Here is a 16,794-nt window from a genome sequence, read left to right on the forward strand (position 1 = left end):
ACTGTTGCTCCCAAGATTGAAAGCCATGATCCGTCTGAACCATCTGCAACTTTATTCAAGAGCAGAAATAAGTCATTTTCTAACAATAAATATAAAAAAAATAATAATAAATTAAGGTTCGAAAAAAAAAATACCCCACGAAACAAAATCATTAACACTGATCGATGTCAAATGTTGTCTACAGGGCAGAGAGGTGGGGCAGCCTGGGGAACGGGCAGGGGCCCCCCAAAGCACCGGCCCCCCAGGCCCCCCCCAGCCTAGGAATGTCTGACGCAGGCCGTCCTCTGCCCCCAGCCCTGGCGGGGCCCCCGCCACACACACATTCTCTCCACAAAGTATAAAATATATATTAAAAAAACACCTCAACACAAGCAAGCGTCCTTCGAGGGCCCCGGGAAAGCAACCGTTCGGCCAGTTCGGGCTGAGGACAGGGCCTGGGGGTCTGAGGAAGGCACTGGAGGGACGAGGACCCCTGTGGGTCTCACCCAGTCAAGTTCAAAGTCGCCCTCTTACAGTGAGGGCCGGGGCGTGAGGTACCCCGTGCTGGGCCCTGGGCCAAGCCCGTTCTCCCGGGACGGCCTCTTGCGGGGGAAGGCGGAGGGAGGTCAGTTTGGAAAAGTCCTGCGTGTCTGGCCCAAGGCCCCGGGGGGGGGGGGGGCTCCTGCCCAAGTGGCCGGAAGCGTGGCGGTGCCCGCTCAGGGCTCGCCGCCGTCCTTCGTGGGGGCAGAGGGCACCGGCCCAGGCTCCCTGGGCGTCTGCTCAGTCCGGTCCAGGCTGTGGTCCCAGACCCCCCGGCAGGGGCCTCAGGGGGCGTCAAGAGGATCAACTGGAAATAAATAAGGTCCCTGGTGGCCCGGTACGGCACTGGCAGGAAGGCCACTCTGTTTCTTCAAGTAATCTCGGCGGGGGCGCGAGGCCGGCCGTGGCTCAGATGGGGATGCCCACGGTGTTCACCTGGTCCCTGAGCCCCAGCAGGCTGTAGGCGATGCGCTTCTGGTGGCCGGGCAGGCGCACCCCGATCCTCTTGATGTCGCTGCGGGTGGGGAGGGACAGCGGAGAGTCAGGCCTGGGGCGCGGTGGCCAGGCGTGGGGGACAGCCGGGGGAGGGAGCAGAGGGGGCCCTGGGGACCTGCGGGGCGAGGGAGGGGAGCCCCATGCTAAGCCGGCGTGCCATCGACAGAGGCAGGAAAATGACAGAAGCCCTGACTCTGTGAGAAGCTTTTTTTTTTTTTTTTTTTGAGACAGAGTCTCACTTTGTTGTCCAGGCTAGAGTGAGTGCCGTGGCGTCAGCCTAGCTCACAGCAACCTCAAACTCCTGGGCTTGAGTGATCCTTCTGCCTCAGCCTCCCGAGTAGCTGGGACTACAGGCATGCGCCACCATGCCCGGCTAATTTTTTATATATATATCAGTTGGCCAATTAATTTCTTTCTATTTATAGTAGAGACGGGGTCTCGCTCTTGCTCAGGCTGGTTTTGAACTCCTGACCTTGAGCAATCCGCCCGCCTCGGCCTCCCAAGAGCTAGGATTACAGGCGTGAGCCACAGCGCCCGGCCTGTGAGAAGCTTTTGGGGGTTCTAAAATCTTTGCAGTTATCTGTGAGGCAGGTGCTCTTTCTACCCCCATTTTGCACATTAGAGAACTGAGGCTCAGAGAGGTAAAGTGATTTGCCCAAGGTCACACAGCCAGGAGGTGGAAGAGCTGGGAATCAAACCAGCTGTGAACAAGTGCCTCCCCTTGCCCCAGCCCTAGTCCGTCCCTCATGCCCCCCCAGCCAAGGCCTCCTCCCCACGCAATCCGGGAACCCTCTAGGGGCATCCTCCAAGCCCCTCGGCCCAGGCCCTCTTCTCATCCGTTGCCTTGTTTCTCCCTCGCTCCCTCCAAGCTCCCAGGGCGGGTAACTGGGGAGGGACCCGGTCGAGGACTAACACTCCGCAAATCTCTAACGGGAGGAGCTTGCTCCAGGCACGGGTCACCTGAGGCAGGTGTCTCCCCTTATGGGAACCTCAATTTCCCCACAGGTAAAACGAGACGGCAAAGCCAGTGGAGGCTGGGAGGCCTCAGAGACCGGCAGCGAGGGGGAAGGCAGCATCATCGGTACCAGACAGAGACGAGCCGGCGGCCCGCAGCCCTCCTCTCCCACCCCTCCTCTCCCACCCCTCCTCTCCCACCCCTCGAGGTGCAGCCCCCGCCCCCCAGGCCCTCCCTCCCCAGACCCCTCCAGCCCCTCATAAAACCACTTCTGCTCCCAGGAACCCACGAGCAGGGCATTTACTGCTCACCTTGGGAGTTTTCCTCCTCCACCATCCTCACCCTCCAGCCCAGACCCATGAAAACACCCCGGTTTTTATGGGCCGTCTCTTGGCTGTAAGTGGAGCTAATTATACGGTGCCAGCTCCATGTGCAATGCTGGAGACGTGACTTTCCCACAGGCTCCGGGAGCCCCTGGCAGCAGGGAACCGCCAAGCGGGGAAGGGCAGGCCCAGGGGAGCGGGGAGCGGGGGCGGCTCCGGACCCCCGGGAGGGGCTGGCCGCTCCCACGGCAGCAGGAGAGCCAGGAGCTGGACACGTGGGAGAACTGCCTAAGCTACCACCCGAGTGGCCTTTCTAACTACACGGGGGGGGGGGGGCGTTGAAAGAGCAGCAGTGTGGCCCCCACACCCAGAGTTGCAAATCTGGACGGACACTCAGGTCGCCAAGGCCGGGGGCACTTACTGAAAGGGCGGGATCCCAGCTCAACCCCAGACCCGCTAAACTGGATGTTCCCAAGGCGGGGTGTCTGCATATGATTGGGTCCCACGAGACCCTGACTTTGGGTTTAAGAACCAGTGGGTTATGGCCAGGCGCGGGTGGCTCACGCCTGTAATCCTGGCACTCTGGGAGGCCGAGGTGGGTGGATTGCTCAAGGTCAGGAGTTCAAAACCAGCCTGAGCAAGAGCGAGACCCTGTCTCTACTAAAAATAGAAAGAAATTAATTGGCCAACTAAAAATACATAGAAAAAAGTTAGTCGGGCATGGTGGCGCATGCCTGTAGTCCCAAGCTACTCGGGAGGCTGAGGCAGGAGGATTGCTTGAGCCCAGGAGTCTGAGGTTGCTGTGAGCTAGGCTGACACCATGGCACTCTAGCCCGGGCAACAGAGTGAAACTCTGTCTCAAAAAAAAAAAAAAAAAAAGAACCAGTGGGTTATGTGAGCCCCAGGACAAGCGCTGAGACCTCAGTACCTGGCCCCTCCCCCATCCCAGGGACCAGGATAGGCCTGCACACAGCAGGTTCTTGGGGAGAGTCTGCTGAATGAATGAATGAGGGAATGAATGCCACGGCGGGGACTGAGCCATCATGAGACTCCTGTCACAGAGCAGAGCAGTTAATCTCATGGGGTGGAAGCTGGGTTTGCTTCTGAGGCCAGTTTACTTATGAAGCCAAAGTCCTGGGGTGGGTGGGAGGAGGCTGAATTCTAGTCCTGACCTCGCATCAAAGCTTGGGTGGTCAGGTCCTGTCTCTGCCTCAGTTTCTTTATGTGTAAACAGGAGGCTTCCATTCCATGCTCCCTCCTCTTTTAGCACAACCCCCTCCCAAACCTTCCCTTTCCTTCTTAAGCGCCAACAGCAGCACGCTGGGATGAGGGTCCCAGCCCAGCAGGGCCTGTGGCCTACTGCAGATCGTCCCAAGCTTGTTCTGGCCCCAGTCTCAGTTTCCCCTCGGGGATACAGGGCAGTCAGCCTCATCACATCCCCTCACAGGAGTGGGAACACGACACCGAAGCCACCTTTGCTCCGTCTGGTCCTTCTGCACTCACAGTGCCAGCCCTGGCCCCAGAAGTCCACGCGCCCAGTGGGCACCTACTGTGGGCACCGGCCCTGCGTGCAGGGAGGGGGGTGAGAAAGGGCTCCGGAGCCTCGAGTGTCGGATCAGTGGTTCGCCCAGCAAACCACCTTCCAGCTCCAAGCCTGCGCTGGCATGTGAGACCACAGGGCCCATCATCCTGTGCCCTTGACCCCACACGGGACGCTGTCGTCCTGACACCGGACAGGGCCCGGTGTTGTGCTGGGCGTTTTTCTGGGGTGTGACATCCACCCTTTCATTAGCCCCTCAAAAAATATTTGCAACCACTAGTCTTCTAGTGTTTCTAGAAATCCAAATGACTCCAAGATAGCATGGCGAGCGCTCAGGCAGAGAGACAGTGGCTGTGGGGCCCCAGGGGAGCATGGCGCTAGTCCCTTGGGAGGGGTCAAAGAGGCTGGGAAGGGGCGGGGGTGGGACACCGAGGCCTAAATCCTGATCCCCTCGGGAAAGGGGTGGATTCTCCTGCGACCAGCTCCGAGCCCGCCGTTGGGATCCATGGCATGTGCAGGCACAGGGTGAAGGTTTAAAAAATTGCGTTGAGATCCCACTTATCTGGAAAGAGTCGGAGGGGAAGGAGGAGGCAGTGGTGGTGTGAGTCACGCCAGTGGGCCAGTGGGAGGAGGAGGGAGCCCCGAATGACTTCCTGCCTTTATCCAGGCCCTTTCAAAACAACACACACTCCAGCACACACACAGCCTCCGTCCATCCCAGCAGCCCTGTCCCTGCTCGTGGGAAAGGAATTGGCCAGGAGCACCCCGGGCTATTTCGGGAGCCTCTGAGAACATGTGTTTCCTATAAGCGCTTCTCCCTGCCCTCCGCTCCGGCCACCAGAAGAGAAGCCCTGTCTTCCTTGGGGGGAGCCCCTGGAGGGGCAACGGGGCTGGTCCAGGCTCCCAGGGAAAAGGAGGGAGCAAGGGAACTCCAGGATGTGCCCGTGGGCCATGGGAGGAAAGCAAGGGAGTGCAGGAAAAGAGGGGAGCAGTGCAGCTTAAGCCCCTACTGCATACCAGCTGTGTTAACTGCATTGCACCCAATGCCATCCCTGCAACAGGAAACGGAAACCAAGGCTCAAAGTTGGACCTAATGTGATCAATGTCACCTGCTAGGAAGTGGCAGATGTGGGACCTGAACCCAGGTGTGAATGCAGTGCCCAAGTTTGACCCTGCCACGGACAGGCAGCAAGAGAGATCTGGGACCCGTCTCCCGCCCCACCTCGTGCCTCCGATTCCCATCGCTGCTGTCCCGAGGGGGCCGTGGCCTTGGTTCGCAGGTCAGAAGCCCAGCTGAGCAGCTTCCAGAGGCCCCAGAGAACGTCCACGCACAGGCCCAGATCCCAGAACTTCTGTGACCCAGAACCGGGGGAGGGCCCAGCTTGTCCCCTCCACACATGTGGTTCCCAAAACCTTCCAGTCTGGTCCTGCCACGACCTTGGACCCTGGACCCTGCACGAGCTGGGCTATTGGGATCCACCGCTATTTTTAGAGGGACAAAAGGCTAAGAGGACAATGTCTTCTCCTTCTTGGGACAAGAGGAGGTGTCTCTGCCAAGGCTGTGCCGGGAAAGGTCCCCATCCACGCTGGAGCTGGGAGGGACGGACGAGCTCCCACGGGGCCGCCTGACAAAGGGCCAAGCCCAGGACAAACCAGGGGGCAAGCGGGACTTCTTGCAGGGCCGAGGGTCAACCCCAGGGAGAGAGGTGCCTGGGAGGGGCTGGCTGTGGACTCTCTCCTGGGCCTCCTGGAGAGGAATGCTGCTCCTCCCGGCCGTGTGACCTCAGCCACACCAGGTCACCCCTCGGCCTCAGTTTCTGCACTGACAACCTCAACGTCCCCTGCACTCTGGCTCTGGACCCTGACTGACCAGAGCTGGGATCCTCCTCTGCCCGCAGCGGCTACGGGACCCTGGGCAGGTCCCTGCGCTGCTCTGCACCTGTTTCTCACCTGGCCAGCGGGGACACGACAGGACCTGGCCTGCCGGGTTCTCACGAGGACGGATTCAACGTGCTCGAGCACGGGGTTGGCCCTGGACAAACGGTATCTCCTGCCACGGTTACAATCACTATTATTTCCCACTCTGGAAAGGCACGCAGGAAGGGAGGGAGCGCACGGAACTGCCGCTGCCAGCCTGGCTCTGCCCTTCCCTTCCCGGGGGCCCCCTCTCCCCAGAAGAGAAAGAGAGAAAGAGCAAAGAGGGGAGCTCTGGGCGGCCGGGCTGGGGTCTGACTCACTCGTTGGTCATCTGCACCACCTTCTCGATGGCCGTGTAGCCGGCCGCCATGAAGTGCTCCGTGTACTGCTGCATCTTGATGGACTCCAGCCACTCGGACACCGTGCGGAAGGGCACCCCCTCCGAGCCGCTGGTGCTGGGCAGCCGGATGGACACCCTGCAACAGGAACCAGGTGAGGGGCGGCAGCCCCCGGCCCCCTGCGCCCCGAGCCTGCTGCTCCCTGTTCTGGCAATGCTCTCGGCTGCCCTGTGCCTCAGTTTCTTCTTGTGGGCAACGGGGAGGCCTAGTCAGGCCGGGCCCAGTGAGACAGGCTGGCAGGTCGGGAGCACTCGGTGGCTGCAACTCCTGCCGCCCTCTGTGCCTGCTGAGAAGACCACCACCAACCACCACCAAAGCACGAGATGCTACCAGCAGACCCTCGGGTTCCTGGGGTCACATCCCAGCCCGGCCACTTGCCAGCCACGTGAGATGGAACCAGCCTGTGTCTCGGTTTCCTTGCCCACAAAAAGGGGGTAGTTGCAGGCCCCGTCTCGTAGGTTATTCACGTGAGCTAAAACATGTCAAGTGTGGGGCGCGGTGCCCGCGCACTGACCACACACGCTGGCCACTTCAAGAACATTAGGATTCCCGAAGCCTGTATGGTCCGAGCACAGCTCACGTGCGACCTCTGAGCGCCACCCCCCCTGCTGCCCCTGGCTGGCCACTCTACCATGTGGCTCAGGAGTCGGGGGGCTGGGGGGGGAAGCTGGGGGTCACTGAGGGCACAGGGCACAGAACTCACCGAGGGTCGAAGTCCGCCAGGGTCTTGAGGGATTCGGGGGCGCGGATGAGCTTGTCCAGGATGCTGACGATGTCGGCGAACTTGGGGCGGCGGGCGCGCTCCTGCTGCCAGCACTGCATCATGAGCTGGTAGATGGCGGAGGGGCAGTCCATGGGCGTGGGGAGCCGGAAGCCCTCGTTGATGGCTTTCATCACCTGGGGGGTACGATCAGGTCAGGGCTGCCATGGCAGGAGGCCACCGAGACCTCAGGCAGCCAGGCCCCTGGGGGCCCAGCCCATGGAGGTGCCAGGGGAGGGAAGGGAAACAGAAACATCCCAGAAGCAGACAGGATGGGCCTTCCTTGAGCCTGACACACAACCCGCAGGGCTGCCCAAAGGGCAAGTGCGCAGGGGCTGTCCCCAGAGTTCCATGGAGGAAGGGACTCTTTACGGGGCACCCAGGTGACAGCCACACTCTGCCCCTTCCTTCTCTTCACCTGCAGCTGGGCACCTTATTGTATCCTTGGTCTCAGCAGAGAGGTGACCTCCCCAGGTAAGCCTCCCAGGCCACTAGGCTGGCTGAGGCACCAGGCTCACAGACACAAATACACATGCACATAGATGTACACATACACACACACACACACACGTGCACACATGTACACACGGACACACATGCACACCCCACTCCTTGTTTCCATGCCTTTGCACTCTCTAGGCTGTAAGCAGGGACTGGGGCCTGGGCCCCAGAACAAGGCCTGGCACGTAGTAGGTCCTCAACAAACATTTACTGAATGAACCTGAGAACGGTCCCTACCTGATGAAGATTAGACCTTGAAACCTGGGGCCTGGGGTTTGGGAATGAGTAAAGGGTTTAAGCTCAGGCCCAGGCAGGCCTGGGTAGGGCAAGGGGACCCACCTCGTGGTTCGACAGCTCCCAGTAGGGCCGCTCGCCGTACGTCATCACCTCCCACATGACAATGCCGTAGCTCCACACGTCGCTGGCCGAGGTGAACTTGCGATAGGAAATGGCCTCCGGGGCTGTCCAGCGGATCGGGATCTTGCCGCCCTGCAGGGGACCCGGGCCCAGTCACCACTGTCCCATCCTGCCGGCCCCAGCACCGTCATAGCCAGGCCGCAGGGCCCCTCCCCGTGCTCCTACAGGTCCACGCCCAGGTGTGCAGGTGAGAGCACCCTGGGCTGGGTGAAGGCTGCTTCCCCTCGAGCCCCCACCCTCGGCGCTGACAGCCCCTCCCCAACTCACGCTGGTGGTGTAGGTGGCCTCAGGGTCGTCCTCCAGTACACGGGACAGGCCGAAGTCAGACACCTTGCAGACCAGGTTGCTGTTGACGAGGATGTTGCGGGCGGCCAGGTCACGGTGCACGTAGTTCATGTTGGCCAGGTACTTCATGCCGGCCGCGATGCCCCGCAGCATGCCCACCAGCTGCAGCACGCTGAACTCGCCATCCTTCTCCTGCCAGGCACAGAGCCTCAGCCGCCAGCCGGCCCGCGCCCGCCGGGGCACCCCCGGGCGTGCCAGCCCGCACCACCGCACCCCCACACTCCTGCCCACCACGGCCCGCGTCCTCACCCGAAGGAACTTGTCCAGGGCCCCGTTCTCCATGTATTCCGTGATGATCATCATGGGCTTGTCTGCGGGGGAGGACAGGTGAGAGGGAGGCAGGCCCAGGTGTGCGGGAGACGGGGGCACAGCCACGGACAGAGCCCCGCCAGGTGGCTGGGCGGGCAGCCCCTCTCCACCCCTGTGGTCAGGCCCGAGGGTCTCCCAGGGCTCACATTTGGAGACGACACCCTCCAGGCGGATGATGTTGTGGTGGCTGAACTGTCCCATGATGCTCGCCTCGCTGAGGAAGTCCACCCGCTGCTTCTCCGTGTAGCCGGCTTTCAGCGTCTTGATGGCCACGGGGATGTCCTTCTTCCCCGAGGACGTCTTCAGCGTACCCTTGTACACCTCTCCGAACTCTCCTGCGGGCAGGCCAAGTCGGGGGGGGGACCCCAGTCAGCCTGGGCGCCGGCACTCCCACTTGTCGAGCCCAGAACCTGCGCCCCCCAGCAGGTGCGCCAGCCTCACCTGCTCCGATCACCTTCTGCCGAGTGACACAGGACGGATGGATCTCGGTGGTGAACTTGAGCACAGCCTGGTTGGGGTCCTCATATGTGTGGGGGTCCACGTATGTCTTCAGGGGCTTTAGTTGTTCTAGAAGAGGGAAAGGGTGGGTCACAGACAGCTCAGGAGGGGCCCCTGTGAGGGGTTGCCCTAGGGAAGGAGGAGGTCACACGACTAGGGACCTCAGGGACCAGGCAGCAGGGCACAGACCCTCTGGCTCAGCCCCTTAGAGCTGCCTATGGAAGCCTCCGGGCCCACCCCCAGCACCCCGGGAATGCCTGGGCAGCCCCCACCTCCACCACAGCTAGGGAGGCCCTGGGGGAGCAGGGCCTGCAGGGAGCAGGTGCTGTGTCTTACCCGACTTGGAGAAGTAAACGTCCTCTGAGGACTGGCGGGCTCGTAGCTTCTTCCTCCTGCAAGAACCCCATGGGGAGCCAACACACAGGGCGGTCAGCCAGGCCCGCTCTGGCCTAGGGAGCCCTGGGCCTACTCTGGCCCTGAGGGTGGCTGGCGAGCTCAACACCACCACCAGGGCAGAGGGAGTGGGGACGGTGGGGCAGAGGCAGCGAGGAAGTGAGCAAGCGAGGGCTCACTCCTGGGGGTCCGTGCCCCAAACAGCCCCTTAAGGAGCTGTCCTGAGCGCTTCCTGCCTGCACGTCCAGAGGAAGTGTGGCCACGCCGCTAATGACAAGGGCAGAGACAATGACAACCACGTCCCGAGCCCCCACCGCGTGCCAGGCATGGCGCTAGACTCTCATTGTATCTTCCCACTGCCCAGAGACAGGGACCAGACCAGACAGAGGGGACCAGATCTAGAGGACTAGATCACTGCCAGCCCACTGTGCAGACGGGGAAACTGAGGTTCCTGCGCTTCTGCATCCCACGTCTGCCCTCTGGAGCCCGGTGCGGCTCTGACGCACCTGCGGTGGAGGAAGGCGCCGATTCCAGCCAGCACCAGAAGCAAGACGACACAGGCGGCCACCCCGCCGATCACCGCCACGTTGCCAGATCCTTCCTGGGCTGTGGGGGAGACCAGCAGATGACAAGGGAGCCCCCCAAAATCACAGCAACACCCCACTGCACCCAAGGCCCACCTTAGGGGCAACCTGGGTCTCGACTATGCACTGGGCGCTTGCGCTTGTGAAGGTTCCCAAGGACATTTATTCCCACTGCACAGCTGGACGGCGAGACCTGCCCAGGTCTCCCAGCAGGTGTTCCCAGGTGCATGGGACTCCAAGTGCTGGCCTTTTATGTGACAGGGATTTGAACTGGGGTCTCCTGGTGCCAAAGTCCACATCCTTCCTCCATGTGACACTGCCGTGAATCCATGTCACCGCTCCTGCGCCCTCAGCCCGAGATCCAGCCCACACATTTCTAAGTCCTCTAATCCACTTCCTCCTCCCAGGATGTCAACTGCTCAGTTTCTAAAAGGGCCCCGTCCCCGGACTCACACAGCGTCTGGAACTCGTGCACCTTGCTGCCGGCCCCCTGGCCCTCCTGCGTCAGCGCCTGGACCTGCACCAGGTAAGTGGTGTCCGGAGCCAGGTCATCCAGGGTCACGGAGAAGCCCTCAGTGCGGCGCACGTTGTAGCTGTTGGAGTCCCCCTGCGGGTGGCGGGGGCAGAGGAGCAGGCAATGAGGAGAGCTGGCGGGGCCTCGGCTCGGCCACCCCAGCTGGCAGGACGGCTCGCCTAAGTTGGCAAACTGGAGGCTCTCCTTACGGAGGAGGAAACTGAGGCTCAGAGGTGAAGTGACTCACCCGAGGGCAGAACCGGCAAATGCATAAATGCATGATGACCCAGGACTCAAACCACAGACCCTGCTCTTGTCCCCACCCTGACTGTGCCTTCCGGGGTTCCGGAACCCAGTGTCTTCTTTCCTGCTAAACTCCGCCGGGCTGTATCTCTCTGGGAGACCCCAGGCCTCAGTTTCCCCCTCTGCAGAAGGCAGTGAGTTCAGGCGGCTGTGTGGTGCCCAGCCCGCCCCACGCCCTGGCCCTCTGGGGGCTACCTTCTTGCGGTAGGTGACCTCGTACTTCCACACGCGGCTCTGCTGCAGGGGCGGGATGCTCCAGGCGATGCTCAGCGAGGTGGTGCTGCGGTCCTCCAGCCTCACCTTGGGGGGCTCTGGGCAGGACAGCGCGTGGGGGAGCGCGTGACAAGCAGGCCCAGAGCCGGTCCCCTCGCAGCCCCGGCTCTGCAGACCCCAGCGTGGGACCCTGAACCTCCAGCTCCAGAGCGCAGAGCCCCAGGACCTCGCCCTGGCCCCACCGCAGTGGCTGGAGCACCAGCAGCGCCCGTGAGTGTTCACAGTCGCGTCAGTAATGAAAATAAGACGATAGCTGACGCTTGCCGAAGCCTTTCTATGGGCCAGGCCCTGTTCTAAGAGCCTGATATTTAATACTTCACATCTTCTCGATTATTGCCCCCACTTTATAGGGGGGTAAACCAAGGCCCGGAGAGGTTAAGTAACTTGTGACCACAGTCAGTGTTCAGAAGTGGTCCCAGAGAGTCATGCTCTGTCACCCCAGCTAGAGTGCAGTGGCATCATGATAGCCCACAGCAACCTCAAACTCCTAGGCTCAAGCGATCCTCCTGCTTCAGCCTCCCCAGTAGCTGGGACTATAGGCGCCACCATCATGCCTGGCTAATTTCTTTCTATTTTTAGTAGAGACCGGGTCTCCTCCTTGCTCAGGCTGGTCTCAAACTTCTGGGCTCAAGCAAGCCTCCCGCCTCAGCCCCCCCAGTGCTAGGATTACAGGCGAGAGCCACCCGTGCCCAGCCCAGAGGCTACACTTTTACCCATGTGCTCTGCTGCCAATCTCTGAACACAGCGGAGCCCTGGGTGGCTGTCCTCTGTACGTCCTCCCTGGGCGGGCCACACGGGGCAGACGCCAGCCCGGCCTCACCTGTCTGGTTGATGCTGACGCTGGCGGAGCGGAAGCTGCGGCTCGTCACCAGGCCCGAGACGCCGTTGCGGGCCTCGACGGTGAAGGTGTAGTTCATGTGCGGCTCCAGGTCGCTGACGGTCACGCTGGTGCGGGTCAGGGCGTGGGGTGGCTCGGAGTAGCGCATGCTGGCCTCACAGGGCCCGCACTCCCCCGACTCAGGCCAGCACTGTTCGCAGGTGACGCTGTAGATGATGTCTTCGCGGCCCCCATCGTCCTCGGGGGGTTTCCAGCGTAGCTCCACTTTGGCGCCCATGCCCACGGCCGTGAGGTAGTGCGGGGCAGAGGGAGGGCCTGCACAGAGGGGAGAGGTCAGTGCTCCACGGGACCCAGGTGGCCCTGGACATGTCACCCTCGGCCACCCCTCCCTGACCCAGGGCAAGACTCACGCGTGCAGGGCATGGACAGCAGGTCCTGAGGTGCCCGGAAGTGGCCTTCCTCACACTCGCAGGAGGTGGCACCCTCGGTGGACGGCAGCGTGTGGGCGGGGCACTCCAGGCAGGGGCTCTCAGACGCCTCGAACTTAAAGAACCCAGGCGAGCAGGCTGGAGGGACAGACAGGACACGGGGACGTCGGTTCAACGTGCTCCCTCCCCGAGGGACTATGCCACGCCCCGGGGGGGCGCCCCCGGCCCTGCAAGTCGATAAGCTCCCGTGCACCTGTTTTCTCAACGGCGAAATGTCTTGTGCGGAGGAAATGCGTGGCAAGTGGCGGCGTGCACCGGGCGCCCGGGAAGTACCTCGCCCTCACGCTACACGCCTCACGCCACTCCCGCTGCTCTCGCACGACACCCCACGCCCCTGTGCCTGGCGTTCAAGGCCACGTCCCGCCTGCCAGCTTCCCAAGAACCCTATCGCAGGCTGGCTCAGCACTGAGCGCACCACCCGCCCTCCTTATCGCCTCAAATCTGCGCAGACCAGACGGTCGGGTCCCCGCCCGGGCGGTGTGAGCTGCCCAGGGCCATGGCCGCATCTCCCCGACCGTGTTTGTCTGGGGACTGTCACCACCACCTCGGTTCCTGGCCGGCCTCACCAGCCCAGGGTGCCACCCCTGCGGGTGCCCCCCTGACCCCCAGCAACCCGAGGACCTGCCCGCCTTCCCGTTCCGGGGCTGGCCGGCCAGAAAGCAGGAAAGGCCAGGCCCCCAGCGTTTTCTCTGGCTCTGCTTCCAGGGCCGAGTCATTTCCGCCGCTCACAAGGGCAGCCAGGATGTGGCTCTTCCTCCCCCCGTGGCCAGGCCCGTCCTGGCCGGCTGTGGCTCAGGCACCTGACTCTGGTGGGTGTCCGGTGGGGGGCACTCTTCCTCCCACCACCCTATCCTGCCTCTGCCCCAGGCCCCTTCCTGGACCCACAGGCAGGAAGCTGCACAGACACAGCCCCACTGTGCAGGGCTGTCCTGGGCTCGGCAAGCTACTGAAGTGGCCGGGGTGGTGGGTTGGGGTCACCTGTGGACCTCCCCCTACAACCTGCCACTACCCCCTTTGGCTAATTCTGGGGAGAGGGTCCTGAGACACCTCCTACCTCAGTGCCACGCTCATCACTCACTCACTGACCCTCTACCCTGTGCCTGGCCCCGTGCTGGGCCTGCGCCGACACGAATACAAAGGCCACAGACAAAGGTGAGGGAGCCGAGCATCTGACCAGGTCTACAATGAAGGGGTGGGAAAGAGAAAAGCGGTGGAGAAGGGGAAACAACCTTCCCCAACAACAACGACCTCCTCAGCAGTCTGAGGAGTCATAGAGAGGACATTTCAGCTGGGGTTTAGAGGCTATGTAGGAGTCCAGCAGGGCAGAAATACTGGGAGAGAGAGTTAGGAGTGAAAAAGCGCATGACTAATACAGAAAGTGTTAGTGGCTTTGTGGGCACAAATGTGGGGGAACAGCAGGCAACAAGGCAATCGAGAAAGGTCTCAAATGCCCGGCCAAGAAGATGAGACTTTATCGGGGGAGGGAGGGGGGCAATGGAGAGCCACTGAAGGTCTGATGTAGGAAACAATGACAAAGTCAGATCTGCACTGTCAGGAAAAATTCTTGGACAAAGGCTGCCTGGAAGAGCCAGGCCAAGCTGGCCCCTGGTGGTCTGAGGACAACCCCCTCCAGGGAAGCCAGTTCCAAGCGCTCTGGCCCTAGCAAACCTCTGACCCAACCCTCAGGACTGGGGTCTGGCGCCAAGACCCTCTTTGTCCAGGCCTGCGTGAGCAGAGGCAGGGAAAGGGACTGGCAGTCAGGGGGACAAGGGCTCAAAGGACACCAGCTCTGTAAGGTCCTGGACAGCGACTTCCTGTTCACGACTCTGCTCACGGAGTCAGGCCGCGTGCCTGTCCCCTCCCCGCCTTGACCCCAGGGCCACACAAACGGCCTCTCTCACCCCCTGGGCCCCTGCTGCTGCACCAGACCCTCCGCACAGGCCCTGGAAGCTCAGGCACACGCCACGGCAGAGGGAGGAGGACACGTCCAGGTCCACGCAGCGGGACAGAGGAGGGACCGACACCTGCTCTGTGCAGAGCCTGGAGCCCTAGGTGATAGTGACCTCTGATAAGCACCTGCTGTGTGCAGGACCCAGGCCAAGCACTTGACATTCATTTAGTCCCCACAGCAAACCAGTCCTGCGCGGGCTATGAACAGCCATTCCGCTGTGGAGGCGGAGAAACAGACGCTCAGAGTTGCTCAGAGGCAAAGCAACTCGCCCAGGGTGTCCGAGCCACTAAGCCAGGACACCAAAACTTGGACTGAAGATGCTTCACTTTGAGCCTCTGTCCCTTCCCACCTCTGTGCTTAGCAACACCTCAATTTAAAGCAAAGAGAAATCCGTGTTTTGAGACAAGCCTGGAGACAGACAATGACCTGCTTCAACAGCCAGAAAATCCCAAGACGAATTTCAGAGCAGCTGGAGCGGGATGCCTGCCCCACCCCCTAACACAGATCTTCTCAACCTGGGCACATTGGAGTCTGTGAGAAGAAAAGCGAAGACTCCAGCCCAGGGGGTTGGGTGGTCTCCTTCAAGCCCTGGATGTCTTTCAAATCTCCCATTATGTTTAAGAATCCGTGTGTATTTTGCATTCCTCCCCATAACATATCTGCTATGGTACAAAAATAGCTCTCTCCGCCCCCAAATCTCCAAGTAAAAATGAGGCTTTGGAAAGCTGGTCCAGGCTCATCCTGGGGTTGCAATTCCCCCAGATGCCCTGACTTGCCGAGGGGCCTAACCCCCGGGTAAGCGCTGGCTCCAGGTGGTCCAGGCCTGGCAGAGTTGGGGTGCTCACAGGCAGCAGGTCTGGCCCCTAGAACCGCGGTCACGTCTGCCCAGCCCAGGCTCCCGGCCGGGCAGGGGGCCACAGCCCCTGCAGCTCAGGCTCAGGTGCACTGAAGGCTTTGGCCATCTGTAAACCCCCACAATGTGCCGACTCCCCACCCTGTGGTTGTTCCCAAGCCCCTCAGCCCTACACCAAGAGGAGGAAGTGGGGGAAGAGATGGGTTCTTTGGCCCCAGAGCCCGGGGGTGGCCCGCCTGCTGCCGCCAGGAAAGAGGGAATTTGGAGAGATTTCCGCTGCGGATGTGCCAGATAATACAGTGGAGAGGCAGCGTCAACAGGGCAAGTGCTTGCCTGACAGCTCTGCTGCCCCTCCTCCAACCACAGAGCCACCGGGGGCTGTCCCCCCCCCCCGTCCCCCCTCCCCACCCCTGCCAGAGTTTGCAACTGCTTAGGGGTCCCAGAGTTCAGGGATAAGAGCCCAGCAAGCTCCTGTGTCTTCCTGACTTTCCCTGGTTGAATTTCCCTGTGTTCTGGGCAGGCAAGTGGGGACAGGGGCTACACATACTCAAACACAGCCACAAACACCAAATACCCACTGTCCCTTAGCCAACCAGAAACTCCTATGCATCCTTCAATACCCCTCAAGCTCCTTTACACAGGCCTCCCAGAATGCCCAATTTCTGAAGCCCCTGAGCCCCATAGGGGCACCTATTACCCAATCTTATGTTTGCCAAATAGAAATGAGCACTTCCTACGTGTCTGGCACCACGCTGGGTGCTGGGACAGGACGGAGAGACAGATAAACACCGTTCAGCTCCAGGGGAATTCACAGCCTGGCTTTCAGGCTCCATTTGAAATGCTTTGTGCACACATTTGGCTGGCCGCTCCTGGGGAGCAGGACAGGAGTCTGACTTAGCTGTGTCCCAGCACAGGTCAGGCACGAAGTAGGCAGGTGCCCAGCCAACGTCTGTGGAGCGCATGGACGGACAGGTGAGTGAGTGAGTGAGTGGGGAGCGCAGGGCAAACCTGCCAAGTGCACATTAAACACCCGCTCCAGGGCCACGGAAGGGAGCAGCGTTTCGGCGCTTAGGAAAACCCCATGACCAGGACGCCCACCTGGCGGGCACAAGAGCCTGACTTTGGCACACCTGTGGAGGGCTCCTCTGGGCCCAGGTGCCTTAGCAGGCCCGGGCCACTCTGAGCAGGGGAACTGGGGCACAGTGGCTGCACCTAGGGCTGCACCCCGGTTTTTCCAGTTCCCGATGCCCGCCCCTCAGGTGGCAGCATGAGTGACTCAGGGACAGACGCCTTCTTCTGATGCAAGTCCAGCCCCCAGCCGAGCCCATCAGCCCCAGGCCCAGCCACCTCCCAGGTGTCAAGAGGTCAAACAGCAATTCACTTGGGGCCAGTCACCTCCCTAAAGCCCGGCCCAGCAACCGCAGGTACCACCTGAGCCCAAGGATGTGGCCCAGCGACCACAGGTACCACCTGAGCCCAAGGATGTGTAGACAGGATTGTGTCTCCCAGCCCTGACTGCCAGCGAACAGCAGCCTGTGAACTATTGACCCAGCCAATGAGGGAACTGATAACTCCCAGCCCGGTGGCTTCTTGCTCCACAGCAAGCCCTGTCGCCCATGC

General features: G+C 61.4%; 1 protein-coding gene across 1 annotated transcript in view; it reads right to left on the minus strand.

Moving 5' to 3' along the window:
• Positions 1 to 35: 35 nt before the first annotated feature.
• EPHA2 (EPH receptor A2) overlaps positions 36 to 16,794 on the minus strand; it is a 28,437-nt gene continuing 11,678 nt past the window's right edge. Inside the window, exons 4-17 of the mRNA XM_075994396.1 lie at positions 12,293 to 12,448; positions 11,865 to 12,197; positions 10,967 to 11,082; positions 10,408 to 10,561; positions 9,877 to 9,976; positions 9,314 to 9,369; positions 8,921 to 9,046; positions 8,626 to 8,814; positions 8,420 to 8,481; positions 8,093 to 8,302; positions 7,748 to 7,897; positions 6,851 to 7,044; positions 6,070 to 6,225; positions 36 to 1,033 (exon numbers count right to left, since the gene is read on the minus strand). Of these exons, the coding sequence (XP_075850511.1) occupies positions 928 to 1,033; positions 6,070 to 6,225; positions 6,851 to 7,044; positions 7,748 to 7,897; positions 8,093 to 8,302; positions 8,420 to 8,481; positions 8,626 to 8,814; positions 8,921 to 9,046; positions 9,314 to 9,369; positions 9,877 to 9,976; positions 10,408 to 10,561; positions 10,967 to 11,082; positions 11,865 to 12,197; positions 12,293 to 12,448 (2,108 nt within the window). The 3' untranslated portion in view covers positions 36 to 927. The remainder of the gene's footprint in view (positions 1,034 to 6,069; positions 6,226 to 6,850; positions 7,045 to 7,747; positions 7,898 to 8,092; positions 8,303 to 8,419; positions 8,482 to 8,625; positions 8,815 to 8,920; positions 9,047 to 9,313; positions 9,370 to 9,876; positions 9,977 to 10,407; positions 10,562 to 10,966; positions 11,083 to 11,864; positions 12,198 to 12,292; positions 12,449 to 16,794) is intronic.

Source organism: Microcebus murinus, chromosome 2 (assembly GCF_040939455.1).
Source record: "Microcebus murinus isolate Inina chromosome 2, M.murinus_Inina_mat1.0, whole genome shotgun sequence".
Lineage (NCBI taxonomy): Eukaryota > Metazoa > Chordata > Mammalia > Primates > Cheirogaleidae > Microcebus > Microcebus murinus.